This window comes from Thermomyces dupontii (genome assembly GCF_041956625.1).
Source record: "Thermomyces dupontii strain NRRL 2155 unplaced genomic scaffold VTN31scaffold_11, whole genome shotgun sequence".
NCBI classification, from domain to species: Eukaryota; Fungi; Ascomycota; class Eurotiomycetes; order Eurotiales; family Trichocomaceae; genus Thermomyces; species Thermomyces dupontii.
The window spans coordinates 85,978-112,192 of NW_027192317.1; the positions used below are offsets into that span (position 1 = coordinate 85,978).

At 54.3% G+C, this 26,215-nt stretch overlaps 14 protein-coding genes across 14 annotated transcripts; 8 read left to right on the forward strand and 6 right to left on the reverse strand.

The window, feature by feature from the left end:
* Window positions 1-29: 29 nt before the first annotated feature.
* Window positions 30-1,085, reverse strand: VTN31DRAFT_2095 (uncharacterized protein; the record flags this gene model as incomplete). Its single annotated transcript, XM_069402225.1, has 2 exons — window positions 30-956; window positions 1,023-1,085. The coding sequence occupies 2 exons, from the start codon at window positions 1,083-1,085 to the stop codon at window positions 30-32; spliced, it is 990 nt and encodes a 329-aa protein (XP_069257191.1).
* A 2,726-nt stretch (window positions 1,086-3,811) lies between these two features.
* On the forward strand, window positions 3,812-5,527 carry VTN31DRAFT_2096 (uncharacterized protein; the record flags this gene model as incomplete). The annotated part of the gene is made up of 10 exons (XM_069402226.1): window positions 3,812-3,952; window positions 4,010-4,041; window positions 4,106-4,191; window positions 4,261-4,422; window positions 4,478-4,500; window positions 4,567-4,604; window positions 4,659-4,799; window positions 4,864-5,113; window positions 5,223-5,392; window positions 5,494-5,527. 10 exons carry the CDS (start codon window positions 3,812-3,814, stop codon window positions 5,525-5,527), a joined length of 1,077 nt encoding a protein of 358 aa, XP_069257192.1.
* A 696-nt stretch (window positions 5,528-6,223) lies between these two features.
* Window positions 6,224-9,051, reverse strand: VTN31DRAFT_2097 (uncharacterized protein; the record flags this gene model as incomplete). Its single annotated transcript, XM_069402227.1, has 4 exons — window positions 6,224-7,065; window positions 7,138-8,473; window positions 8,537-8,868; window positions 8,937-9,051. The coding sequence occupies 4 exons, from the start codon at window positions 9,049-9,051 to the stop codon at window positions 6,224-6,226; spliced, it is 2,625 nt and encodes an 874-aa protein (XP_069257193.1).
* Window positions 9,052-9,881: 830 nt separating this feature from the next.
* VTN31DRAFT_2098 (uncharacterized protein) lies at window positions 9,882-10,254 on the forward strand (the record flags this gene model as incomplete). Its single annotated transcript, XM_069402228.1, has 2 exons — window positions 9,882-10,098; window positions 10,151-10,254. 2 exons carry the CDS (start codon window positions 9,882-9,884, stop codon window positions 10,252-10,254), a joined length of 321 nt encoding a protein of 106 aa, XP_069257194.1.
* Window positions 10,255-11,890: 1,636 nt separating this feature from the next.
* VTN31DRAFT_2099 (uncharacterized protein) lies at window positions 11,891-12,791 on the forward strand (the record flags this gene model as incomplete). Its single annotated transcript, XM_069402229.1, has 2 exons — window positions 11,891-12,207; window positions 12,278-12,791. 2 exons carry the CDS (start codon window positions 11,891-11,893, stop codon window positions 12,789-12,791), a joined length of 831 nt encoding a protein of 276 aa, XP_069257195.1.
* Window positions 12,792-13,376: 585 nt separating this feature from the next.
* Window positions 13,377-14,081, forward strand: VTN31DRAFT_2100 (uncharacterized protein; the record flags this gene model as incomplete). Its single annotated transcript, XM_069402232.1, has 1 exon — window positions 13,377-14,081. The coding sequence occupies one exon, from the start codon at window positions 13,377-13,379 to the stop codon at window positions 14,079-14,081; it is 705 nt and encodes a 234-aa protein (XP_069257196.1).
* A 165-nt stretch (window positions 14,082-14,246) lies between these two features.
* VTN31DRAFT_2101 (uncharacterized protein) lies at window positions 14,247-16,987 on the reverse strand (the record flags this gene model as incomplete). Its single annotated transcript, XM_069402233.1, has 6 exons — window positions 14,247-14,830; window positions 14,881-16,372; window positions 16,426-16,675; window positions 16,733-16,788; window positions 16,852-16,879; window positions 16,938-16,987. The coding sequence occupies 6 exons, from the start codon at window positions 16,985-16,987 to the stop codon at window positions 14,247-14,249; spliced, it is 2,460 nt and encodes an 819-aa protein (XP_069257197.1).
* A 327-nt stretch (window positions 16,988-17,314) lies between these two features.
* Window positions 17,315-17,600, reverse strand: VTN31DRAFT_2102 (uncharacterized protein; the record flags this gene model as incomplete). Its single annotated transcript, XM_069402234.1, has 2 exons — window positions 17,315-17,328; window positions 17,393-17,600. 2 exons carry the CDS (start codon window positions 17,598-17,600, stop codon window positions 17,315-17,317), a joined length of 222 nt encoding a protein of 73 aa, XP_069257198.1.
* Window positions 17,601-17,653: 53 nt separating this feature from the next.
* Window positions 17,654-18,001, forward strand: VTN31DRAFT_2103 (uncharacterized protein; the record flags this gene model as incomplete). The annotated part of the gene is made up of 3 exons (XM_069402235.1): window positions 17,654-17,742; window positions 17,794-17,859; window positions 17,920-18,001. 3 exons carry the CDS (start codon window positions 17,654-17,656, stop codon window positions 17,999-18,001), a joined length of 237 nt encoding a protein of 78 aa, XP_069257199.1.
* Window positions 18,002-18,516: 515 nt separating this feature from the next.
* Window positions 18,517-19,505, reverse strand: VTN31DRAFT_2104 (uncharacterized protein; the record flags this gene model as incomplete). Its single annotated transcript, XM_069402236.1, has 2 exons — window positions 18,517-19,294; window positions 19,363-19,505. 2 exons carry the CDS (start codon window positions 19,503-19,505, stop codon window positions 18,517-18,519), a joined length of 921 nt encoding a protein of 306 aa, XP_069257200.1.
* A 653-nt stretch (window positions 19,506-20,158) lies between these two features.
* On the forward strand, window positions 20,159-21,872 carry VTN31DRAFT_2105 (uncharacterized protein; the record flags this gene model as incomplete). Its single annotated transcript, XM_069402237.1, has 3 exons — window positions 20,159-20,173; window positions 20,241-20,324; window positions 20,385-21,872. 3 exons carry the CDS (start codon window positions 20,159-20,161, stop codon window positions 21,870-21,872), a joined length of 1,587 nt encoding a protein of 528 aa, XP_069257201.1.
* A 415-nt stretch (window positions 21,873-22,287) lies between these two features.
* Window positions 22,288-23,140, reverse strand: VTN31DRAFT_2106 (uncharacterized protein; the record flags this gene model as incomplete). The annotated part of the gene is made up of 3 exons (XM_069402238.1): window positions 22,288-22,418; window positions 22,479-22,744; window positions 22,866-23,140. 3 exons carry the CDS (start codon window positions 23,138-23,140, stop codon window positions 22,288-22,290), a joined length of 672 nt encoding a protein of 223 aa, XP_069257202.1.
* Window positions 23,141-23,456: 316 nt separating this feature from the next.
* VTN31DRAFT_2107 (uncharacterized protein) lies at window positions 23,457-24,155 on the forward strand (the record flags this gene model as incomplete). Its single annotated transcript, XM_069402239.1, has 6 exons — window positions 23,457-23,678; window positions 23,741-23,758; window positions 23,823-23,903; window positions 23,959-24,007; window positions 24,059-24,097; window positions 24,148-24,155. 6 exons carry the CDS (start codon window positions 23,457-23,459, stop codon window positions 24,153-24,155), a joined length of 417 nt encoding a protein of 138 aa, XP_069257203.1.
* Window positions 24,156-24,911: 756 nt separating this feature from the next.
* Window positions 24,912-26,143, forward strand: VTN31DRAFT_2108 (uncharacterized protein; the record flags this gene model as incomplete). Its single annotated transcript, XM_069402240.1, has 4 exons — window positions 24,912-25,172; window positions 25,238-25,484; window positions 25,544-26,037; window positions 26,093-26,143. The coding sequence occupies 4 exons, from the start codon at window positions 24,912-24,914 to the stop codon at window positions 26,141-26,143; spliced, it is 1,053 nt and encodes a 350-aa protein (XP_069257204.1).
* Between the last annotated feature and the right edge of the window lie 72 nt (window positions 26,144-26,215).

The following is a 26,215-nucleotide window of genomic DNA, read 5'->3' on the forward strand; positions in this document are numbered from 1 at the left end:
GCTACATGTCTATAGTTACTTTGAAGAATCTATCGGTCGTCCTCTCGTCTATAACTTCCCTCCAAAGAATTCCAAGCCCACTGGTAACTGCCGAGGAAAATGGCACCGCCCAACGAAATGTACATGATACGCGGGCCGATTCCCCTCCAGAAGACACTGAATCCCTCCTCATGCTGAATTTGTCGCACGACGTCCCATACGCGGATGCGACTGCCGTCGCTTTGGCGTCGAGCCAGCATGACCCGCGTTTTGATCACGTCTAGCGGAGTGGTCAGGCCGGCAGCAATGCCGCCCGCGATGCATCCAAATAGCGCGCTGGGAGCGGCGGGGACCTGGCCCGAAGCGGTAGTGCTCTTCCCCCAGCGCGCGTAGCGGTCTTTCATCGCCTCCCACATGGTGAACTGCAGGATGGTGAAGGGGATCTCGCGGGCGATAGTGATTGCCGTGCCGCGGTAAAGTTCGCGAGTCACCTGGAGGAGCCCCCTGCTGCTGACGCCGTTTGTAGGGTTCCCGCCATCATAGCGCAGAGATAGGATATCTTTGAGCGCAAGGAGCGACGAACCCCCAAAGAGACCTGCCTGCGCCCGCTGCTTGACCACCTCCATGGGCACCCGCACCAGACACGCGGCCACCTCACCAACAGAAGATGCCACCGATTGGGCAAACAAGGTCTCCGTTCTCGACGCTTCACGCCCTCCAGACGGCAGGAGGGACCGCTTCATGCCATCGTAGAAGATAAAGAACAATGCGGCCGACGGCGCGGAACCGAAGATCACCGAGGGAAGCCCAGCGTAGATTCCGCGAATGATCTGCCTGGCTGCGGGGCCAGTCTTCTTCGGCACGGGTCCATTGGCCGCAGCCGACGAGAGACTTTGGCGGGCGTTCTGCAGGCGGGTCTTGATCGTATCAAGTGGGTAGAGTGAGCAGTCGACGGTGATTCCTGCCACCGCACCGGCCTGGCCCAGTCAGCTCCACAGGTCAATTGATCAAAATATATCAGAAACACAATGGGCCGGGCCTACAATCAAAGATCGCATCCATAGCGAGGAGACCAAGGGCTCCGGTGGGTGTTGACCGTCGGGCATGGATGGACTGCAGCGGAGGAAGGGAAAGTAAAAAAAAAGGGAGAAAAAAAATTCACACTCGATTGTAACTACTTCAAGCACATGTCAACATGCTTTCTATCAGCAGCCCCTCCACGGACCGAACCGAGAGGCAATCGCGGTCAACATGAACACGGTCTTTTAGTTTTTAGTCCATGGCTTGTCAACCATAGCAAAGCGATGACGATGGATGACTAAGCATCGCTGAGATCCAATCAGACTCCGACATCTCCGACCGCTTCCGCTCCACTCATTATGACAGTTGGTCCTCTCACCGAGAGCACTGCTGGCTCCGGCCGCTTGCAGGATCATTGAAGGAATGAATTAACCTATGGCAACATGGCTTTTAAGCAAGCGTGCGCGGATCTCTCCATCACGATGGTGTTGGATCTAGCTGTGTGGGTATGAATTGGCATTTTCGCAAAAATCGTCACAACAATCGTCGGCTGTCGATCCGGAAACCAAAATTGAAACAACCAAACCTAGGCTAGGTAGCTAAGTACGGAGTAAGGAGTACTCCGTAGCTAACTTACCTAGACAGATGAATCATGACCGAATCACTGGAAACAATGAGAGAGCAGAAAAAAGAAAGTTCAATGGGGAACCAAAGTTCGACGCATGTGCGGCAGGCTGGCATGGAGAGTGGAGGCTCTTACACACATTGGGCTGACAGGAGGTTCACCTCCGAATACGGAGTTAACACAGGAGGCCGAGCACGAATGTATCCATTGATCTGCTCTGCGCTCTAGTTTCACCCACAAGCGGGCACTGTACCAAGTACAGAGTGATTCCCTGCAGCAATTGCTGAGCACTTCATGGCGAGGACCTGGCTTCACCAACAATCTCTAACTATATCAAATCTTGCTCTCCTGACTCGGATACGGAGTACAAAACTCGTGCAAATGCCGACGGCAAGTACTCCAGACTCGTACATTTCTGGGGTATCTGATCGTCTGGTGAATGCCCAATTTCTCGGTGATTCATTCGTTGCTCGATGCAGGAATAAGATCAAGTAACCTGCAATTTGACTGGAGCATCAGACCACGTCGTCAGTGATTCGACGAGAATTCCTCCCCCAAACAACTCATCCTGCGAATGGCTGATCGAGCAGGAAGTAAGTATGTAATGGCCTATCATGGTAAACATACTCCGTAGGCTATGAATGAATTCCTGCAGTGAGGATGGTGCAATCGGAAAGGACTCGGAAACTCTGCAGAATCCAGGGCCAAGCTAACTTGAGGTCTCGAACAACTGGAGCCCCCAGAGAGGCAGATACGAGAGAGGAACTGAGTCATGAACGCTGCCGCCCCTTTACGGCCCATCCAAGATATTAGATAAGCCAACCTGAATTGGCACCCGTGGATCGCTTAGGGCCCTAACAGGTCAAAGCGCAGTTAGGGTGGGTGAGGAATAAGTGAGGGACGGAAGGGTGGGGTAGGAGCTGGAAGGGGAAAAGATCTGAGCGGGAGGTCACGAACTCCTCTCTGAACTTTGTTGAGCTTAAACTGTGCGTAAGCACCGTCAGGCCAGTTATGCCAAACCAACGGATACCTCACAAATTTGACCAAGAAGGACGTGTGCCAGAGCTCGGATCACCGATAAAGTGCTCGGAACTGGCACGCTGCTGCAAAGGGCCAAAGGCTCGAAGCAACGATCGACTTCCTCCTCCAGTACGAAGACCGAGTCTTGTTGCGGAAGCCGGAACGGCCACAAGAGTGCCAATTTGACGCAGGGCTGTCCGGGTTGTGGATCTTTGGCCATCCGCCATATCATTATTGAGTACAATGTGTTTAATCTGTCGCAATTGATTTTTTCTTTTTCCGCCCCCCGTCGATGCGTCGGGAGACTTGGGACAGCGCACTGCTGGTCCAGACTGCGGTCGGTTCCGCCGCCCAAGGAGATCTTTTTTTTCCTAGTCCAAACTCCCTAGCCCTAACCAGGGTATGTATCGAGTAGACTGCACAAGCGGATTCGCCTCCAGTAACAATCAATCAGAGGGCATGGTGAACTGGTTTGTGTGCAGAGCGCGGGGTTTGACCGACGGAGGTCCGCCAAGACGCCATCGGCAGCCAAGTCCGCCGGTGAAGCACGTGACCGCGCTAACCACGTGATGGCGGGAGACTAACTCCATGCACAGACGCAGGTGGGCTGGCGGGGGGGCCCGGGGAAGCAGGGAGGAAAGGTCCCATAGAGTCTGAGGGGACGGAAAGGCGTCGGCCCGAAGGCGCTGATTGGCCAATAGAATGATGGGGCAAAGGGCCGTGCAGATGCAGTGGCCAATCCGGGCCAGCCAGCGCACCGTGAGCGAGCCGGGTTGAATTGCTTGACTTTGCTCGAGCATACTCCACGGCCTCTCTCGCATGTTGGATTTCGCACAGACTTCCCGATGGCTCCGTCGAAGAGAGAAAGACGGCCAATGTGCCCCAAATGGTGGCAGCCTCTGTTACCGTTTTGGCAGAGGTGCAGCAACGCCGGCTGAGAACTAAGATCCGCATGCTTATCCACTGGCGCATATATTAATACTGAGCAAGGGTACGAGCGTTGGCCAACGGAGCAACAACGTACAAGACCCTTGTTCGCTGCTGTAACCAGGCTCTTGGAATTACCATTCCAACGGTTCTCCATACAACGACCTTCATACCGCCTTGGGGTTGCTAAACGTCCAATCATCAAACTTTCTGGAATTCAACGGAAAAACATCTTCCACCATGACTGAGAAAACCGAGTCCGCCCCAGCACAGGAACAACAGACCACCACTCAAGAGCAGACCTCTCAAGAACAGACACCCCCTCAGGACCAGACAACTGTCCTCAGCAACACCCCCGCCAACGTTGAAGTCGACCACTCGGTACGATATCCCTCCATTGCGTTCATCGAAGCGCATTGCTGACCCTAACTCGCGCAGTATGAAAACGATTCCTCTTATGGCGATGAACTGTATGTGATATGACGCCGTGGACTCCGAATCCCAGTGTCATGCTCACGCATGCTCGACATATAGATCGTCTTACAGCGCGTCGTTGACCTCGTCGGTGCTTGACTATCGCCATGAGAACGGCCGCCGGTACCATAAATTCCGCGACGGGTGTAGGAGCTGACCTCTCTTCCTGGCCCAAGTCTAAAGATCGGTTAAACTGATCGTTGTTTTTCTTCCAGCGTACCTGCTCCCGAATGATGAGTCGGAGAACGACCGATTGGACATGATGCACGAGCTTTGTCTCCAGCTGCTGCACCGGAGACTATATCTTGCCCCGATCAAGAATCCCCAGCGAGTGATTGACCTGGCGACTGGGACAGGTCTCTGGGCTATTGATTTTGGTAAGCTGCTTGTGGAATTTGGCCGCCGCAGGATGCCATTGCTGACACATCGTAGCGGACCAACACCCACAGGCAGAGGTAAATGAGTAGCAGGTGCAATCCCAGACGGGACAGACATACTGAAACCGAATCTGTTTGTTCCAGGTGATTGGTTGTGACTTGAGTCCAATCCAGCCGACTCTGTTAGTCTGAACTGAACAATTCGTGGAGGAGCTCAACTAACGGGGCTTTGGCAGGGTTCCTCCGAACGTCAAGTTCCTGGTGGACGATATCGAGTCTGATTGGGCATATGAAAACGACCCATTTGACTATATCCACGCGCGATACTTGGCCGTCTCCATCAAAAACTTTGGGAGGCTGCTCAAGCAGTGCTATCAGTAAGCCATAATCCCTCCCACTTGATTTCAATACTTGAAGATCTTTTCTAACGAACAAAACAAGATCTGTCAAGCCTGGCGGCTGGGTTGAGTTCCAAGACTGGGACGGCTACCCAATCTCGGACGACGGCAGCATCGACGGCACCGGGCTCCGCCGATACTACGACGAGGTGTACAGTGCGTTTGAGAAGGCGGGCTATGAGGTCCGGCCCGGTCCGAAGCTGGAGCAATGGTTCAAGGACGCCGGCTTCGTCAACATTCACGTCGAGAAGTTTGTCATTCCTTACGGCGTCTGGCCAAAGGATCCTCATCTTGTCAGCAACCCCCCCCCCCCCCCAAACTAACCCTTCCTTGCCTCCAAACAGAAGTAATGTAAATCAGTAAATCAGAAATGATCCCCAGTACTGACCGCGCTTCGTACAGAAGAAAGTCGGTGCCTGGAACCAGGCTCAGGCCGAAGCGAACGGCTTCGAGGGCTTCGCCATGGCCGCCTTGACACGGTACAAGAATTGGTCCAAGGAGGAGGTCATGATTCTGGCCAGCCAGGCCCGCGCCGACGGCCGGAACCGTAACATCCACATGATGTTCAACTTGTGAGTACTTCCCCTGAAACGCCGAGTCAAGAGAAAAAAAACAAACAGCAAAGAAAAAAAGTGGGTTTCTCAAGACTGACCGCAAATTTTTCTCCTCACAGCTTCGTCGTCTACGGCCAGCGTCCCGAGAAATGAAACAAAGGTGGAAGGGTTTGGATGGACTATTGGTATATAATCAGGTTATGAGTATATATATATATCCCTCTTTTCGAGCAACTGGATTGAACAAACTGTTCGTTTTCCACTTTTCAATTCCCAGCTTGAGGTTTCCATGTGAGGCAAGGAAGAGCAGTTCCCGAATCAATTCTCATGTCCGGACTCGAATGCGCATACTCTGTCTAAATCTGCTCAGTTCCAACATTTTGCTGGAATCAGTCAAACATATCATCATCTCTGCCCTGCATGAGATGATACCTGCATAGAGAACGTACAGACTACACAGCAGCCAAGTGAAGTACATGCTCGAATTTTGATTCCATCGTCTATGTCTTCATTAAACAAGGCAATAACCAGTATCGTCTCCACCATCGTAATGGCCGTCATGCAATTCCAAAGACAGATTGACAACCCAAATGACACCCGCTCCCAACCCACAACAAGCCGAGCAATGACATGAAGAGCAGAGTACATCGAAATCTTGCTGCGTCACGCAAAAACATTATGTATAGCCAAACCCAGTATCCCGAGGTAACATGGGGAAGTGCAACAGCAGATAATACTGCACCTTACTTTCGAAAACAAGAAAAAGTTCAACAATGGAGCAATTGGAGAGAACAACAGTTCAGTGCACAGAGGTTGGACGCTTGCAGAAAGAAATTCGGTCAAGTTCCATCACGTCCGCTTGTTCTTGCCGGCCGGGGCACTCGAGGGCGGCTCTAGTACGTGTGTGTGGTTGGTCGCTTTTACAACCGTCCCGGACTCGTCTTGCCGGCAGGCGCGGATGCTGGTGATCCAATCATCCGAGAGGACCTCCTCCAAAGTGGCCCGCTCCCTGTAGTCCACTTTGAGCATCCGACCGATAATGTGTCGGGACTCTCGAGGGAGGATTCGCAACAGGCGCCATGGTCCCTTGATGACTTCTGAACGCTGGCTGCTCTGCGAACTTGATTGGTCGGACGAGGCTTCTTTGCTCGTGGTTTTCCGCTCTTCGCGTTGTTGAGAAGATGGAGGTTCTGGCTTCTGCTGCCGCTGGCTACCTTCAATTTGTTGCGGTTGTTGTGGCGCCGGCGGTGGCTGCGGCGATGATTGCCCCCGTGACTGCGACGGCGGCGTCTGGCCAACATGCTGAGGTCCCGGCTCCTCCCTTGTTACAGGGTCCGATTTGGGAAGTCGAGCCTCATGACTAGCATTGCGATGATGATGCCGATGATGCGCACTGCCACGGTTGGTAGCTTCATTTTGTTCCCTGGCCACAGACGCGAGGTCCGCAGCGGACTTGGGCCGCTGCTCGATGCGGCGTTTTGGCACGGAATCAGGGACAGGAGTCCCCGGCGTCGGCTCCGACACAAACAACCGGAACGAATTGTCCGTCATCCGCGGCTGTTTCCACGGGAAGCGACGGAGCGTCATGCAACAGAAGATGATCGCCAACGACCAGATGTCGGTTGGACGCGGATCATACTTTTTCAGATCATACACTTCAGGGGCAAGGTAGGGGTCGGAACCGACGATCCCTTGACCAAGTTAGTTGGCTGTCTTTTGCTCCCACTGAACATGTGATACCGAGAAAAGAAAAACAAACTTACCGGAAGCGAGCACAATATCATTTTCAAACGGATATCGAAACACGACCGCGCTCCCAAAGTCGATGAGCTTCATGATGCCATGTTCATTGACCACCACGTTGTCCAGCTTGAGATCTCGATGCGCGAGGCCCATGCCATGGAGATATGCAACGCCGCTGATGATCTGCTTGAAGGCGCAAGCAATTTCCTCTTTGGTCATTTTGCCCGTCATGACAATCGCAAACAGGTCGTAGGGAGCATATTCCATGACCTCGTACCAATGGCCACCCTCGTGGATGATGTCCAAGGTCTCGATGATATTCCCATGGTGCAATGTAGACCCGATACAGAACTCGGCCGTGACTTTCTTGGCGTAGTCCTTCTCGCTTTCCCATGCATGTCGGTCGCGGAATTGCTTGACGGCAAATGTAACACCATCGCTATTCCGCTTCAGCAGCCTAACCGAGCCGCCGGCACCCGAGCCGAGTACTTTGCCCAGTTTTCCGTACTTTGACTGCAGTCCGTGGTCGTCGGCGAACGGCACGTTGACGGGAGCCATCTGGTGGGGCCCATCTTTAGTCGACGCGGGTGATTTGCTCAGCTTTTTGGAGCTACGGGTCTGCGAGCTGCCCCGCTTGTGGCTGCCGATACGGAAGAAGCGCTTGAGCTCGGACATTGAGCCATGGCTCTTGCCCTCAAGACCGCTGGGATGCTCCTGTTCATGTTTGTGACGGTCGTGATGTTTGTGATGTTCGGCTGACTGCTTGTGATGGCGGCTGTGGTCTTTGAGATGCGCAAGAAAGGAAGATGAACTTCGCTTTTCCGACCTTTTCGGATCTTTGCCGCTGAAGATGAATCGTTCGTCCAACTCGGAAAGATTGGTCGGCGGAGGCGGGCGTTTACTGCGGGCATACGGATCGTTTGGTTCTCCAACGGGGGTGATAGTTCCAGGAGTCGCGTCTGGGGAGGGCGTGAAACCACGATCGTACTTTGGTGTCGGGGGTTGACTTTCATCCTGCGAGCTACCATCGGTCGACGGGCCGATGTAGAACTGGGGCCTCCGGTTCCTAGGCTGCGCTGAGTGATCGGATTGGCGGCTGCCTTTGGAGGCGATTTCAGAAGAAGGGGGTCTCGAGGCGGGAGCACTCGTGGGGTTCGGGCCTGGATCTGTCGTCCCGGGGGTCGGGCTCCTAGGCGGCTCGCGAGGCGGCTTACTGGAGGCCGGCTTGCTCTCATGCGAGCGTGTGGCTGTGGGTGTGAGTAGTGGCGAATGCAGACCGGACGCTGGCGGCGACGGTTGCGGTGACAAACCCGCAGTTGGTGAGGTGACTTGGGACACAGTCTCTCGAGATGCAACCTGAGATTCCGTCAGCGAGGGACAAACAAAGCACCGAGTGTGCCTGCAAGGTCATGGACATACCCTAGAAGTAGGCAGCGAGACGGGCTCAAAACCAAAATTACGTAGGCGCGATTCTTGTAAGCGCGACCTCTCCATGCGCATCACCAAGGCGCGTAGGTCGTCTTTCGTACGGGGGTCCAGTTCGGCGCGCCGGGGGTCAGATCGGTCACCATGGTCAGACGGCCGAGAGGCCTGGGACTCCGCAGACTTCTCCGGTTCGATTTCCTGGTTGACCGAAGCAAAGCGTACGGCATGCTGGTGATGCTCTGGGGGCAGCGCGGGGAGGGGCGCCTCGAGGCGGGCGGCCGACGCGCCGGAGGTATGAGCGGCCGAGTCTGGATGACGGCGCTTATCTGCTTGTCATCAGCTTCACGAACTGGCTTGAGAAGGACCGAGATCTAGGGACGACGGGGCCACCAACCTTGGTCATCGGCCATGTTTACTCGGCTCGGCGGGGCACGGAAGCAGTGGGTTCGGGGACGGGCACGCAGAGCAGAAATTTCCGGAACGCTGCAGCATGCACTGCAGCCGTGCATGCCGCGTGGCTGTCGCGGAATCTTCAACGGTGAACCGCAATCGGTTCAAGATTTTCGTTTTTCCTTTTTTTTTTTCAGCGATCTTTTGGAGCGCGAGCCGGGGCGGTAGAGCTTTTCTCAGGGTTGCTTAGCGCGGGCGGGATCACTCGGAAAGCCGCGGTTTTTGTTTCACGAGCATGGACGGGGCAGCGGGAAGGGCACGAGGGCTACGAAGCGACCCGCTGCGATGCGCAACGGAACTCGCCATGAATGAGAAGTTGGAGTAGAGATGGTTTAAAAGAGAATTGCAGAGCAAGCGGTGGTGAGGTTTTTTTTTTTTTCTCTGAAGCAGGTGGGGGAAGGAGCTGGCACTTGCACTCACTGACGCCTTTGGCAGGAACAGGGTCTCCCGGCTCTTTCCTTGATTGGGTTGACTGAACTCAGGTGCCTTTAAGAACTCTCTCCATGAACTCTTTCTTGCACTATGTACACTACAGGAATCATGCAGGATTCGATCGGTATTCGTCAGCCCCTGCGCCAAAAGTGCCCGGTGGGCGTCCTTTCATGCCCCATCGCGGTGGCGGAAAGCCATGGCGGACATCTGCATTAGGTTAAGGTTATTAACATAAGATCCAGACTCTGCCATCAAGAAAAAGTGTCGCTGATATACGGGTTACCTGAATTTTCCACGCGACCTCACTCTCTTTCCTTTCTCCAACCTGTTCAACCATTATCGACACGCTCTCTCTGGCTCTCATTGCGCTGGCTTTGCCCACGATACTTATTCTGCAAAGAGAATACTCGGTGATTTGGTGTATTTAGTCATCTGTTCTTCCTTCAGACTCGTCGAAATGCCGACCTCTTCTCTGTTTCAACTTCCGCCTGGTCTCGCCGACATGCGCGAGAGATTGTTCAACCTCAAGAACCTGTGGTGTTCCAGAGTCGTGAAGAGTACCGCCAATATTGGCAGTTTGTCGACAATTTCTGGACGCGAGAACGGGCTCCCCGGGAAGCTGGCGACGTCGAGGTACATTATTACAAGTGCGTCCATAATTCGAAGGAGCGACGGTAAGTTTGTTTGATCTTCCAGCTGGAATGGTCTTACTGATTCTCGATTTAGGTACACTGTTGCACCAGAGGATAGAGTACGGAACAAATCCTCACGGACTCTGGTTGGGTGCGGAATGCGCATCAGAAAAGATTTCTACCCCGATGGAAAGGTGAAAGTTTACTGTTGCAGCAAAATCCGCACTCACTCGCATGAAATGGATTTGTCCGATAGTAGGATAAATTCCGCCCTGAAAAAAAATAATCCAAGAGGAGGGAACGAAAGGATACAGCGCCAAAGAAATAAATGCCAACTTGCTGCCTCGCTGGGGGAAAATTCGTATGACTCCCAGAAGGTTTACAATATTGCCCGACCGGTCCGAGATAAAATGGACCAAAAACGTCTCAATAACAAGGAAGAGTGGGAGATCCAGCGGGACGCGGCGGATCATTGGCTCAGGAGAATGGCTGGTTATCAGAAAAGATATCGGCCATCCGACAATCGGACAAGAAAATGTCATTTGGCTTGGTCTTCGCGTTTCCTCCTCGACTGCAAAAACTCGCGATTCACGGGTATTTGACAGTCATGGATTCAACTTATAAAAGGAACAAACTTCGGTGGTTCCTATTCACTCATGTCGGCGAGACCAGGGGGAAGCTGAAACAGAGAAGAGGACGACATTTCGACGAGTCTGAACGAAGAACAGATGACTAAATACACCAAATCACCGAGTATTCTCTTTGCAGAATAAGTATCGTGGGCAAAGCCAGCGCAATGAGAGCCAGAGAGAGCGTGTCGATAATGGTTGAACAGGTTGGAGAAAGGAAAGAGAGTGAGGTCGCGTGGAAAATTCCGGGGGAAGAGTTTTGTTTCGGTCAGTACTACGGAGTATACTGCTTGGCCTGTACATGTCTTTTGCTTTCAATCGACACAGATACGCAGTACTAGGCCTACTCTATGTACCGCAGACTGTGCCCAGATTCTAGAAGCACCATCTGAGTTGGCTTGAGCATCTCCGATTTGGCGACTACGAGTGTGATAATTCCACAGGACTGATCACTATGACCATGAAGATTTTGTAACTGAGACCAATTGCCTTGAACGTCTTTTGTCAATGACGGATAGGTCGAAGACTCGAAGCTTCGAAAGATCTGTGCAGAGTTCCACCGGTCTCGGATCAAGGTTGTTCCGGAACAGGAATTTCTCACCTGCACTATTTAATCCTTCCATCCTGCAGGGTTTTTTGCTCTCTGAGTTTTTCTTCTCTTTCTCCCCAAGGTCCTCGGGATGATATAAAGCCAATTCAGCCGGTGTCTATAGTGTCTGAAGGTGAGTTACAGACATTTCCTAGCGTCTATCCCCTTCGCCCCTTTCATGATGAAAACATTCCTTCCACATTCGCAGTTTCCACGCTAGCCGTCGCTTTGCCGAACCCATTCCAGACGTGCTGTGAGCGCCAAACTTCCTTGGATGTCTGATTTTTCTTTTCTCGCGAACATGTCTCGAATGTTATGATTACATATGATTTGGCATGAGCTAACGGGCCAGTTTAGATGAAGAGTTTGAACTGTCATCGCCATACACGTTCCACCTAGTATTAGGTTAGGTAGCTTTTGAATTGAACAAATTCCTCAACGTTGGTGTTCCTCCATCGTAGAATTCCTTTGTAGCAGGACGAACGAGGTTGTAGAGTTGTCGAGGTAGCTGCTTATTTGCAACTGCTCATCTCCGCTCCGAGGCCAAACCAGATACCAGAACGATTCTTGTTAGGACCAACTTCAACTTTACCTACACCACCCACCAACCAGCACCATGTCGGCCTCCATCAGACGCGCATCCACCTTTTCAACAAACGCACCCAGCGAGAAACACCAAGACCAGCAGCAACAACACCACCACCACCACCAACAGCAGCAGCAGCAGCAACATGCCGTCACCCGTCAAAGCCAAATCTACCAACTCCCCTCGCCGGGACTGCGCGTGCCGTCGAACCGCAAGACCATCTACGACCGACACCTGAACCGCACGCGCAATGCGGATCTCAGCCGCGCAGCCTTTGGGTACATCTTCGCGGAGATGGTGAGCTATGCGCAGCGGAAAGTGACGGGGATTCAAGACCTGGAGAGAAGGTGAGCCTCTCTCTCTATATTGTTTCCCACTTCAAACAACAACTCAATTAAAAAACGAGACATTGCCCAGGTTAAACGAACAAGGCTACCCTCTCGGTCTCCGACTCCTTGATCTACTCTACTACCGCTCCACGGCGGGATCCTCCTCTTCCTCCTCCTCCGCGACTTCCGCCCTGACCTCCTCTTCCTCCTCCACCTCATCCTGCCCGCCGCAACGACCTTTACGGATTCTCCCGCTGCTCCATCTCATCCATGGCCCACTCTGGCGATTGCTCTTCCAGCGCCCCGCCGACGCCCTCGAGCATTCCGTCTCCCCGCAGACCCCCAACGAGTACATGATCACGGACAACGACCCCCTGGTCAACACCTACATCAGCGTGCCGCGCGAAATGTCCATGCTCAACTGCGCCGCGTTCGTCGCGGGGATCATCGAGGGCGTCTGCGACGGCTGCGGCTTCGAGGCCTCCGTCACGGCGCATAACCAGGGGACGGATATGTGGCCCGGTCGCACGGTGTTTTTGATCCGGTTTGGCGAGTCGGTTATGGAGAGGGAGGCGATGTTGGAGAGGGCGGGAATCAAATAATCTTACCATTCGTTCCTCTTTCCATGTTGGTCCGGTTGCTGTATGGTGTAGGCTTACTGTTGGCGTTGGAAGTTTCTTTTATATTAGTACCTAATGGTTCAATTGGGTCGATGAATGCAGGCATTCATGTAGAATCTACTCCTTATAATATCACAGACCCAATACGTGAGAATTGTAGGTGACAATTGATCACTTCACTTGGATCATTCTGCTTGATTGATTGTTCTCTGGATCGGCTCGCCATCTTATCAATCAATGAACCCGTTGAGAACCTTGGACCTTTTTTTAACCTAGTACTCCGTAGTTACAGTAACTACTCCATCATCTTATTCTCTCATCAATTCAATCTCTCCTCCCGCATAACGACCAATTACTTTCTAAAACAAATGCTGTAAACCCTCATCGATAGTACTATCCAGCTGGCTGGACCGGCATCCATCGGAACTTCCAAGCTCAAATCTGATTCTGTTAACACCTACGGTACCTACCTACCTACCAACCGGACGTTTCAACCACCACAGCTCCACGTCGACGACGAAACCACCACCATCACCAAATCCAACCGAGAAAAGAAACAAAAAGACAATGTCAGAAACAACAACAACAACAGAAGACCTCTACACCCACCTCACCTCCACCCCCTCCTGGCCAACCCTCCACCAAGACCTCCACGCCACCCTCCTCACCGCTCTCCAACGCAGCGGCTGGACCGAACGCGTGCGAACCCTAGCCCTCGAACTCCTCCGTGCAGGTCGCTGCGAGCGTTTCGACGAGCTCTTCGACGCCGTACTGGCCAAGGCCGAGGGTAGAACTCACCCCTCCCTTTCCTCTTCCTCGTCCTCCTCGTCGCAAGTCAATGGGAATGGAAATGGAGCCGCCGGTGGTGGTGGTGGTGGTGAATTCGAGGCCGAGGTGTTGGAGAATACCGATTTGAGGATTCCGTCCGCGGTGGTGGAGTTGGGGGTGAAGATGGTGAGGGAGGTGTTGAGATCGGCGGAGAGCATTGAGTTGGAGGATGATGGGGAGGAAGAAGAAGAAGAGGAGGAGGAGGAGGAGGCGGAGGCGGAGGGGGAAGGAGAGGAGCAGGGAAAGAAAGAGGAGGACGGGGAGAGAAAGGGAGAATTGGAGGACCAAGAAGAAGCTCTCGAAGCTGAAGAAGACGACGACGACGACGATGACGACGAGTCCTTCACCGCAAAGGAAAGTATCGCCACGACAGAGTCCGAGTCCACCGTCAAGACCAGCGATCGCAGCCCGACGAAAAAGGTGAAGAAATCAAAGCCTACATGACAGTCATTGTGTTTCGGCGTTTGGGTTCAATGGCAGGATTGACGGCGTTCGGGGAAGATACTTTAACTGCTACATTTCGAGGATAGGATCTAACAGTCTAGAATTACACCCATGAATTCAAGCCAGAACTAGGAGCAAACTACCAACAAATCACAACACATCAGTCTAATCGTAGAGACTGTCATCGTTGCCAGCCTCGCCAAATCCTCCTTGACCCGAGCCCGCATTGGCCTCCTCAGCCGTCGGGAACCGGAAGAAGGCGCTGCCGCCAGAGTTCTTCATGCTCTGCGCAAACGCCTCGTACCGCCGGATCTCGACGTCGCTGACAGACCGCCGCGCCGACGCCATCGCTTCTTCAAAGTGCGCCCGCGTCAGCTCCGGCACCGGGTCCTCCTCGTCCTCCATATTCACGTCCTCGCCGGCGGCCTCGCGCTCCTTCTGCCGCTCAATTTCCGCGGCAATCGACTGCTTGATCGCCAGCTTCACCGCCCGCTGCGTGATGAAGCCCAAATCCGCACCCGAGAATCCGTGCGTCTTGGAAGCAATGTACGCAAGGTCCACGTCCGGCGCGACGGGCGTCTTCCGCAGCTGCGCGCGCAGGATGCTCTCACGCGACGCCTGGTCGGGCAGAGGAACATACACCAGCGTGTCCAGACGGCCGGGTCGGCAAAGCGCCGGATCCAGTTGCTCCGGACGGTTGGTGGCACCAATAACGAAGACGTTCTTCTTCGACGTCATGCCGTCCATTTCTAAACCGAGTTAGCCAGGTATAGAACGATTTCGCGGTCGAAATGCTTACCCGTCAAGAGCTGGTTGACAACGCGGTCCGAAGCACCGCCAGCATCGCCAACGGAGCTGCCACGAGACTTGGCAATTGAATCCAGTTCGTCCAAGAACACCACGCACGGCGCCGCAGCACGGGCCTTGTCGAAGATGTCGCGAATGTTGCTCTCCGACTCACCGAACCACATGCTCAGAAGCTCGGGACCCTTGACCGAAATGAAGTTGGCCGCGCACTCGTTGGCCACCGCCTTGGCAAGCATCGTCTTACCCGTACCCGGAGGCCCGTAGAAGAGCACACCTCGGGACGGAGACATGCCGAACTTGGCAAACTTGTCGGGATGGTCGACGGGGTACTGCACGCTCTCGATGAGCTCGCGCTTGACATCTTCCAAGCCACCAATGTCCTCCCAGCGCACGTTCGGCACCTCCACGACGGCCACCTCGCGCAGCGCCGACGGGTTGGAGACGCCCAGGGCGTAGCGGAAGTTGTCCATCGTGACACCGAGCGAGTCCAAAACCTCGGCGTCAATTGTGTCCTCATCAAGGTCAATGAGGTCCATCTTCTCACGGATCTGCTGCATTGCGGCCTCGGAGCAAAGGGAGGCGATATCCGAGCCGACATAACCGTGCGTCTCCGCGGCAATCGTCTCCAGGTCGACGTCTTCGGCCAGTTTCATGTTCTTCGTGTGAATCTGCAGAATCTCCAAGCGGCCAGTCGGATCCGGAATGCCGATATCAACCTCGCGGTCGAACCGTCCGTAGCGGCGCAGAGCCGGGTCAATGGAGTTGGGCCGGTTCGTGGCGGCCATGACGACCACGTTGGAGCGGGCCTTCATGCCGTCCATGAGGGTGAGGAGCTGAGACACCACGCGGCGCTCGACTTCACCGTTTGTCTTCTCCCGCTTGGGCGCGATGGAGTCGATCTCATCGATAAAGATGATGGCCGGCTGGTTCTTCTCGGCCTCCTCGAACGCCTTGCGCAGATTGGACTCGGATTCGCCGGCCATCTTGGACATGATTTCCGGGCCGTTGATCAAAAAGAAGAAAGCGCCGGTCTCGTTGGCGACGGCGCGAGCCATCAGCGTCTTACCAGTACCCGGAGGCCCGTACATCAGAATACCGCGGGGCGGCTTGATGCCGATCGACTTGAACAGCTGCGGATGGCGCAGCGGCAGCTCGACCAGCTCACGGATTTGAGCCATCTGCTTGCGGCAACCACCAATGTCATCGTAGCCGACCTCGTTGAGGTTACCCTCTTCATCCTCGCGCTGAATTGGCTCGCCATCGCAGTGGATGATGGTGTCCTGCGCCACGATACCGTACTCGGGTGGGTCAACCTCGACCACTTTGAATTCCACCTGTCTCATACCACCCCGGACCGTGAACAGGTCGCCCTGTCGGACCGGTCGGTACGCCTCGCGGAAGTACGGGGCCAGGAAGACGTCAAAGAGAGAGCCCGTCAGGCCTTCGACGGTGTCGGCAATGGGAAGGACGGCAATACGCTTGGCCTGGAGGCGGGTTAGCATTCCGATCAAAGCATGACGAACCCTGCCAGACTTACATATTTGATATCGGGGCACGGGTGCACGGTAATGATATCGCCGTGCTTGACCCGCAGGTTGTGCCGAACCACACGGTTGATGCGGGCACTGCCGTCGTCCAGGTCGTCATCCGCCAAGACGATCAGCACGGTATCCCTGCGCTTCTTGCCCTTGACCAGCACCGTGTCACCACGGAAGAGCTGCAGGGCTTCCATGGTGTTGTTCGACAGGGCAATGATGGAGTTGTCATCATTGACGGCATCAGTGACGCTGCAACGTGTCAGTTCTGAATTTCCTGACCCTACTGGGCGGCCGTTTGCCACTCACATCAGCTGGTTGGGCTTCTTCTTCCTCTTGAGGATGGCGGTCGCCGTATCGTGCTCCTGGATCGACCATTAGCTCGAGAATCGATTGTATACCCTGGGTTTTCCCGCTGTCGCCCGTACCTCTTTCTTCTCTGCACCAGAGGGGTCACTGCCCGCACCGTTAGCACCCAAGACTGCTGGCCGAACGACGGGGAGTCAATACATACTGGAGATGCACCCTCTGCTTGGAATGCACATGATCCGGCTCCGAAGACATTTTCGTCTCACGGCTCTCTTGCGAACGCGGGACCAAAGAGCGGGGATGGAAGGAAGATGCAGAGGAGGGGAGACACAGACGTCACGACGTGGGACCAGCGAAGCGAGTCTCAGCCGAAACCGACGAATTCCAGCAAGACGAAGAGAGAGGAAGATCTCGTCGTCTCCCGCAGAGAAAAATATCGGCGGTCAGAGACGGAGTCAGGTGATTTACGAAAAGAGAAGACGCACAAAGGAGCAAAAGCGGCAGGAGTCTGCAGAGGGAGAGAGAAGGTGTTGAGAGGGAAGGAGCTGTGTTGAAGGTTGAGCAGGGCAGGGTCCGGCCTGGTTATCTAAGCGCAGCTTCCCAGCGCGATGATATCAGCCTCCAGCCAATCACCAGCGCGGGGATGCTGACTAATCATACCTACCCGCAAGGCTCCAACGGGATGACTTGTCCTCTTCGAGCGGCAAAGTTCAGGGCAGAGGAGGCTTCCTGGATGTGCATGAACGGATTTCCACGGGCGATTGGTGGCGGGATGCTCTTCGGCGTGCTCCGTGCTTTGCTGGAATGGACACGGTCGCCATTGGGCGTGAAAAGAATGGCATGGAAGCTGCTGGATAAGTCGAACCATCACGGTCCTTGTAGCCACTGTTGACGACATCTATTGCAGCCTAAGCCGATGTGATGGAGAGGTCATACTGCGGGATCAAAGGCAAAATAATCCTCGCTGAGATTGAAGAAAGAGGGCAGAGATTCATGGTATTGACTAAAAGGCATGAATGGCATTCGACGAACAGCAGAATTGTGCTCATATGAGGCCACAGCAGTGAGTGGTCACCGACGATAACTCGGCCCAAATTTCGTCCGTTATCATGGCCAGGCTGCTCGAGGTAGGGTACGCACTGGAGCGAAGCGGGAATCAGATCCAAGCTTACTTGGGAGGAGAGTAGAAGCGTGCTCTCTCGCTCATGGTTCGAGCCCAGGGAAAATCTTTGGCAAAACATGAATCCATCAGACCCAGCTCCAAGGTGATGTTTGCCACGGTCAACATTGACTGCTATCTTCCGACATCATGGTGATGGTAGATCCTGCCGACACTCGAGTGCTCGGCCGACTTTAGCATGGCAAACACGAGCTTTGGCTTCGGGCTCGTCGTACCAAAGTCGAACTGGGCGTACACCCTCCAGACAATCTTGAAGCGCAGGAGGCTTCTCGAGTGGTAAAGGAGACAGTATCTGAATTTCTCGAATGCATGGCCATACCAGCAGGGATCGCTCAACACACGGCCAATCCAACGAGGACATTGTAGGCTATTGACCCCGAAACCAGTGCCTCGGCTTTGAAATCATACCTAGAGCTGAACTATAGGTACAGTTGACATCATTTTGGCTGGCGTCAAGATCAGCGTTAGATACATAAGCACCGGCTTCAACCCAGACTTTACAAACACGCGAATGTTGCTTGTGTCGGACCTACGTTGGATGATGCATCAAATATATACAATTCTAAGACAAGGAGATCTAACAGGTAGCTTTGTACACCTCATGCTACGCGGCAAGCCACAAATCATAGGCTCCCCAAGCCGTGGCAGTCAATCCGAGGACAGCAATCATAAACGGTGGCACGCCAATTCCGTCTTGGACGCTACCATGGACGCTCACAGGCGCCCAAGCCAAATTGGTGACCAAACTCTTCTTCCAGCTGCGGAGTTCCAGCTGCCGGGCACGCTCCGCCTCGACATCCGCCAATGAGCTCGGCGCCTTTTCGGATTGGCCGTCCAGCTTTCTCCGCTGCTCGTCTCTCTGACGGAAAAGAACCGCTTCTCGAACAAGTCGCAGCAGTTCAAGCATGATATAAGCACACCAGGCGCGTGTGCTCCACAGGGACCAACGCGCGATCCCTCCAAATCGCTTCAGGAGCTTATCGAATCCCGCTCCCTTCGCCGCCAAATACGTCACATTCTCCAACACTTGGAAGGTCGCCAGCGAGAGAATCTGCAGATACACGATCGCGCGGATAATGCAATCCTTTGGCGGCGACTTGAAGGTCGACGAACCCCACGTCCAGATGGAGACCAAGGACAGAAGGCGAAGGCTGATGCGGGTCTCGGAGATCACACCGGCGAATGCAAGGAGCGCTGACGACGAGTTGGGAGCGGGAGCGGCCGCGGATGGTGGGCTCCCGCGCAATTTGGATAGCAGCAATTGTCGCAGGCGTCGTCGGAAAGCCAGCGACGGGGACGCCGCACTGACATAATGGAGAATCTTTGCAGTGTATTCCACCACCGCGAGGGTGGCTTTCAGACCGGCCGACGAGGCGAGAAGCCTGAGTCGAACGCCGTCAGCACCGGGCTTCATTCAGGGATTGATTGTATTCGACTGTTGCGTCCCTACCTGTCTAATCTATAGAGCACTACATCCGTCTTCGCAAGCGTCCGCGCTGCCGTCTTGCAGAGCTCCAGCCCTTCCCCCGCCGACGACTTTGGCTGTTCCGCATTCGCCTGCTCAGAGGGAGCGCGCTCCTTGGAGCCGTCCATGCTTCTTCAGCAGAAGCGGGCGTGTGTAAAGCTCTGGTCCCGGTGGAAGAGGACAGAGAAAAGCAAAGAATAAAAGACAGAGGGCCACCGGAGTCATTTTTGGGGCATAGACTATTTTCAAAAGGTCCGGGGGGGTCGTCAGGGAACGGGGATCATTTGATTCTTGGGCGAAGCCGAGGCATCGGACCAGTCTCCGGGCCGGATTCCACCGGATCACGTGAATTCTTCCTTTCTAATTTGGTCAATGACTACCCGATTGGGTTACAGGATACCGCGTTCGGTATCAAGTCCTTCCTGATCAGTTCAGACGATTCTTTCCTGGCAAAACGGTTACTTAAGTAATTAAGTTAACTTACGCTTTTGGGCACGGAGCACAGAACGTGGCAGTGCCTTCCTGTATAGGTAGCAACGATTACGCGTAATTGTCCTCGTTGTGTATCGAAATGCCCAATTCAAAATTCACAGGCGGGGGAGCTTTATCGGCCCAAAACGGCTAGCGCAAATGCCAAGATTTACACGCCCGCCCAAATTTTCCCACCGGCTTTTGCTTGCTTGTCCAGGCCGGAGTCGCTTGCTTAGGATTACGGAGTCCACGGTCATCATCGCAACGGTCCTTGCTGCTGTCGGCTTGCGACTCTGGTTTATTCGGGAATATGGCGGATATCGAGGTATGAACCTGCGGATGGCCCTCCGCCCGGTCCCGCGAAGCCACAAGGTTGACATGCCTATCTTCAGGAACGGCTTCGAAGCCACTCCGATGCCTTTAGCGGATTGTTGTCGTTGATTCCAGCTAAATATTATTACGGCGAAGACACGAGTGTAAGATGTCAGATGGCGCGGCGAATCGTCACAAATGGCTGATTTGGCTCGTGTTTTCAGGATCAATGGAAGCGGAAAAAACAGACCAAGGAACAGGCGAGAAATGCCAAAAAGGCCAAATTGGACCCCGACTCGGCAAAGTCTGCAAAGGATGTTCTGGAAGAGAATGCACGAAAAAGGAAACGGGAAGAAGAGGACGATGGCCATAGCAGTGATACGTCAATAAGCGAGTTGGGCACGGAGCAGCCATTGGAGGGTCTCAAGCGGGGCCATTTCAAGGCCGCAAAGAAACAGAAGCAGTCCGAGCCATCGGAAAAGAAGGAAGAAGATGATGCGAAAGCTCAATCCATCGAGGAACGGAGGCGATTGAAATTGGAGAAGAAGGCAGCGAAGAAGGCAGCGAAGCGCGAGAGGAAGAAAGCCAAGGAAGCCGAGAAAAAGGAGCGACAACGTCAGGCTGCAGCTCAGTCGAAGGAGCAAACCTTTGACAAGGCAGAAGAAGCTGCGGAGGAGGATGCAAAACCGGCCGAACCTGAGAACCCCGAAGCCTCCTCAGCGGAGGATACTGAGGAAGAAGAGGTCGCCCCGGTAGAAGGGTTTTCTGCGGAATCCAAGAACAAAACAGAGGACACTGCATCAACCGAGTCAACTCCACCGTCTCCCGGCTTCGACAGATCCAACGACCAATCCGCAAGCTCCTCAATCTCGTCATTAGCACCGCCCAACGAACCAAACGCTTCGGATAAGAAGGAGGAGAAGCCGCCCAAACCGTCACCAGAGGAACTCCGCCAACGACTTCAGAAACGTCTGGAGGAGTTGCGGGCGGCTCGCAAGGCCGATGGCCTGAACGGGAAACCGGCACGAACACGGCAGGAGCTCATCGAGGCACGACGACAAAAGGAGGAGCAACGAAGAAAGCACAAGAAGGAAATGCGACGCAAGGCCAAAGAGGAGGCGCAGCGGAAACAAGATGAGGAATTGCAACGTCGATTCTCCCCCGGCGGAGCGGGCTCGCTGCTGGCGTCCCCACGATCGCCGGCAGAAAGCGGCAGCGGAGGGGAATCATTCGCATTCGGACGGATTGCATTCGCGGACGGGACGCAGACAGACGCGACGGCGTCGCGAGTGCTCGACGTGAATAAGAATAAGAAGGGATCGCAGGATCCACGGTCCGCACTGAAGGCGGCCGAGGCGAAGAAGGCGCGCCTGGAGAGCATGGACGAGGAGAAGCGCAAGGAAATCGAAGAAAAGGACATGTGGCTCAACGCGAAAAAGCGCGCGCACCGCGAGAAGGTTCGCGACGACATCTCTCTCCTTAAGAAGGCGCTGAAGCGCAAGGAGGCCGCCAAGCGCAAATCCGAGCGGGAGTGGAAGGCGCGGCTCGAGGCCGTCGCGAAGAGCAAGGAGCAGCGCCAGCAGCGTCGGGAGGAGAACCTGCGCAAGCGCAAGGAGGAAAAAGGTCAAAAGAAGAAGGGCAAGAGCAAGGCCAAGGCGCGGCCGGGCTTCGAGGGGAGTTTCAAGACCAAGGCCGGGGCCAAGAAGAAATAAAGCATTTCATGGTCTTCTTTTCTTCCAGATCTATGAGTACATACTACTACATCTTCGTTCAGAGGCGTTTGAGCTATGGATCTGTGATTCTGCAGCCTGTTGTATGTACGAAATCGGTTGGCTGGATGCATCCATATCAACCTTTTTATCATCTTTTGCCCCGTGTAAAGGCGCAATAGGATTGCATGTTTTTGGGTTGCATGGTGGCTACTTGTAGATTCATGCTGTACTCGGTATGGCATTAATATCACACTTGATTCATTCCGTTTGAAAAAGATTCGAGTACATAATCAAAAAGTGAACTCGATAAAGAGTGGCAGGGTGAGCAAGAAAGCCCGTCCGTTGATAGCTCCAAACTGAAACATCCGATGCTATGTACACGTTATACAACCACCCAGGGCCAGCGGCATGCCGCCTATCGGTAGGGAGCATCAGCACGAATAGCAGCAGCCAGTTCCGGCTCCCACTTGTCACCGTTGGCCAAAAGCTTCTCCTTGTTGTACAGCAATTCTTCGCGCGTCTCCGTCGAGAACTCAGCATTGGGTGCTGGAAAAAGAAAGTCAGCATATCTTTGGGATGAAGGTGATATCAAATTCTGAGACTCACTTTCAACAATGGCATCAACAGGGCAGCTCTCCTGGCAGTAACCGCAGTAGATGCACTTGGTCATATCGATATCATATCGGGTTGTTCGTCGGCTGCCGTCCTCACGCTCCTCGGCTTCAATGGTGATGGCCTGGGCCGGGCAGACGGCTTCACAGAGCTTGCAGGCGATGCAGCGCTCCTCGCCGGTCGGATAGCGGCGCAGGGCGTGTTCGCCACGGAACCGGGGCGAGATGGGTCCCTTTTCGAAGGGGTAGTAGATGGTGTACCTAGTAGGAATCGGTCAGATTCCGCTCTTAAAACAAAGAACCTGCAATGCTCAAAAGGCATTTTGCAAGGCATTTCCTTGCTGGTGCAGAATATCACGGTTGAAGGGGAAGGGATACTTACGGCGGACGGAAGAACTGCTCCAGCACAACGTACATGCCCCGGAACATCTCCGCCATCAAAAAGTACTTGCTGGCCTTGTCCAGCGACGACTCTTCAGACTCATCCCATCGCTTGGGGCGGGGCAGACGGAACCCAGACGGCGGCGGGCCCTTGGGGGTCGCAGAGCGCGAGGCCGACGACGAAAAGCTCGCGACGGCGCGGAAAGCGGTCGACGGTGCCGATAGAGCGGGACGGCGGGTGAGGACCAGCCTCGCTACAGATTGCGACGAGGCCATTGTGAAAGGGGGCGAGGTGAAAAAAATGGCGACAGTTCGAACTGGCCGAGCGAGAAATGCTACACCGAGAAAGAGTTCGGGTGGTTCTGCGCGGTGGATGATGCGGATTGGATTAGGTCATCACCAACATCTCGCTTCTGATTGGCTGAACCGGTTTCTCTTGGCGGAAAAGGAAAAACTCCGGTTCCGAAGCCCGTTCAACCTCTGCGACCAGCTCATCCGGCTGCTTTTTCTGTCTGCAATTCGACGCCGCGCTCGCCTGTTTCCCGCTGTCTTCTCGTAACGCCGTCATCTCTCCCCTTCTTTCGAATTCATCATGATGTTCCGCTCCGCCGTGGTCCGCTCGTTGCGGGCGTCCGCTCCTCGGGCAATCCGAGTTCCTGCCTCTCGTCCCATCACAACGCCTCGTGCGGTCCGACCAGCTCAATTCGTTCCCGGCTTTCAGTCGATGACGGCTCGATTCTATTCTGCTCCGGCTGGTCTTTCCAAGGAGGAGGTTGAGGGCCGCATAATCAATCTGCTGAAGAATTTTGACAAGGTGCGAATTTTGTCCTCATTTTCGTCATGTCTGTGAGGTACTGATTTTTGATTGTGCTACAGGTCAATGATGCCAGCAAGGTTTGTTCTCATGCCAGGGAATCCGGAAATGGTATGGAGAGAGATACTTATCCATCGCAACCAGATTGGCCCGACCTCCCACTTCACAAATGACCTCGGCTTGGACAGCCTGGATGTTGTCGAGGTGGTCATGGCGGTTGAAGAGGTACTGATTTACTTTCCGCTTGCTTCGTCCGGTGCGTGAGCTGACAATGGCGAAGGAATTCAGCATTGAGATTCCAGACAAGGAGGCCGACGCCATCCACAGCGGTATGTTTATTGAATACTTGCTTTGCAGGACGTGAACTGACCGACGTGCAGTCGACCAGGCTGTGAACTATATTCTTTCCCAGCCGGATGGTAAGTCCTGCGAGCGCCGTTGACATTGAACCCCTTCTAACATACGACAGCCCACTAAACAAAACGCGATGGCATGATTGGAGGGCCGCTGCGGATTGGAAGTGGATGTATGCAACGCATTATAGAGTTGGGGCACTGGCTGGCGTGAATGTACGCTTAATCTCCGCCGTTGTCACATGTACATCATACGAACAATTGAGCTTTTCGCGTCAATGTCTGGCCGCTGCTTAGTGAGTCAGTATCGTGCTGGCAACGAAATGACTCGAGAAATATCGTCGACTGGTCAGGATTGTAGGTCTCATGATCGACGGATTCTTGTAGCGTCAATTGCGAGTCTCCACAAAAGCGAGCCGGGCGCCTACACGAGAACGAGCAAACTAAGCATAGATTCAACTCCTTTTAATCGATACTGAATAGCACTCTGGAATCTCAACGATCAGAAGTACTGTTTCTTGAATGCGCGATCTGGACCTCGCTGGCGTTGGCCGAAATGCCAAGCCTTGCTCGAGCCGGGCGAGACCTGACGCAGATTACTGTACTGTAGTTAGATTAAAACAGACAATTTCCTTGATCAAGCTGCGATTCCTCGCCAGGGGAACTCAGTCACTCCCAGAATTTACGGATTCTTTCAACTCCAAGTTCGCATTGCTCGGGATATCCCTCTGTCAGAGAGATCGCCGGACGCTAAGTGAGCCGAACACCAAAAGGGGGTCCTCTCCAAGCCCTCGAGCCTCGAATCTGAACCCACCCTCTTTGTTGATTACCCTTTAACTGTTATTTGCTCGGAGGACGCTCAGCTCGGCCAGCTTCCTTCATGGCCTCAGCCGGCGGTGGTCTGACACGCCGACGAGGAGGGGCGCGAGTAGCAGCCGGCGACGACCACGACGACACCAGCCGAGTATCCTCGCCATCGCTGCGAAATGGCTCGATTCCCGACACCGTGTTCTCCGGGGAGGAAAATGGGCACAAGATCGCCTACGACCCGCGGGACATCAGCGAGAGCGCCGAGCGGAGCAAGCAACCAAAGCTGACGCTGATGGAGGAGATTGTCCTGCTGGGGTTGAAGGATAAACAGGTACGGAAGGAAATGGGGGCTGTTTGTTGCGAAATATGGCTGATGGAGGGGTTTGTTCTGGCTAGGGCTACCTGTCGTTCTGGAATGAAAATATCTCATATGCACTCCGCGGCTGCATCGTGATCGAACTGGCCTTCCGCGGTCGGATAAGCATGCAAAAGGATGCGTCGCGCCGACGGTTCCCCCTCGCAGACCGGCTGATCGAGGTCATCGACGACACGCTGACGGGAGAGGTCTTGCTGGACGAGGCACTCAAGATGATGAAATCGAGCGAGAAGATGAGCGTCAGCTCGTGGATTGACCTGATGAGCGGTAATTATTGCCCATGATTTCCTTCCTACCGCGGACGACAAGCGCTGACGGAACAAAAGGTGAAACGTGGAATCTATTGATGATCGGCTACCAACTGAAGCAAGTGCGCGAGCGGGTCATGAAGGGCCTGGTCGACAAGGGCATCCTACGCACCGAGAAACGCAACTTTTTGCTCTTCGACATGGCTACGCACCCCGTGGCGGACTCGGGCGCCAAGGAGGACGTCAGCAAGCGGGTGCGCAACGTCTGCACAAACCGAACGGTGATCCTGCCGCCGAACGCCTGGTTGCCGGAGGATGTCGAGTTCCGATACCTGCGGACAATATGCATGGTATGCGCGGCGTACGCCGCCAACGTCCTGGAGAACGCGCTGGTCACCATGAGCCACGAGGCCCGCGAGCGGGCCTTTGCCCAGGTCGACGAGCTGCTGACCGAGTACTCGCAATGGCCGTTCGCGCGACGGAGCGGTGGCGGGCAAGCCATCGGGGCGAACCTGGCACAGGCGGTCAACGAGGAGGTTAACAAGGCCAAGGACCGTGAACTTCAACTGGAGGTACGTAACGAATCCCAGTCGGCTGGACTCTTTTGGCTAACAAGATATGCGACAGGTCATTGCGGCATGTTTGAGCGTGTTTACAAGGCTGGATTCGTTGCTGTGATGCTCTTTCTTCCCTGTTACTTTTTTTTTTTTTCTCATGATTTTGTCGGTCGTCTACGCGCATGAATGCTCG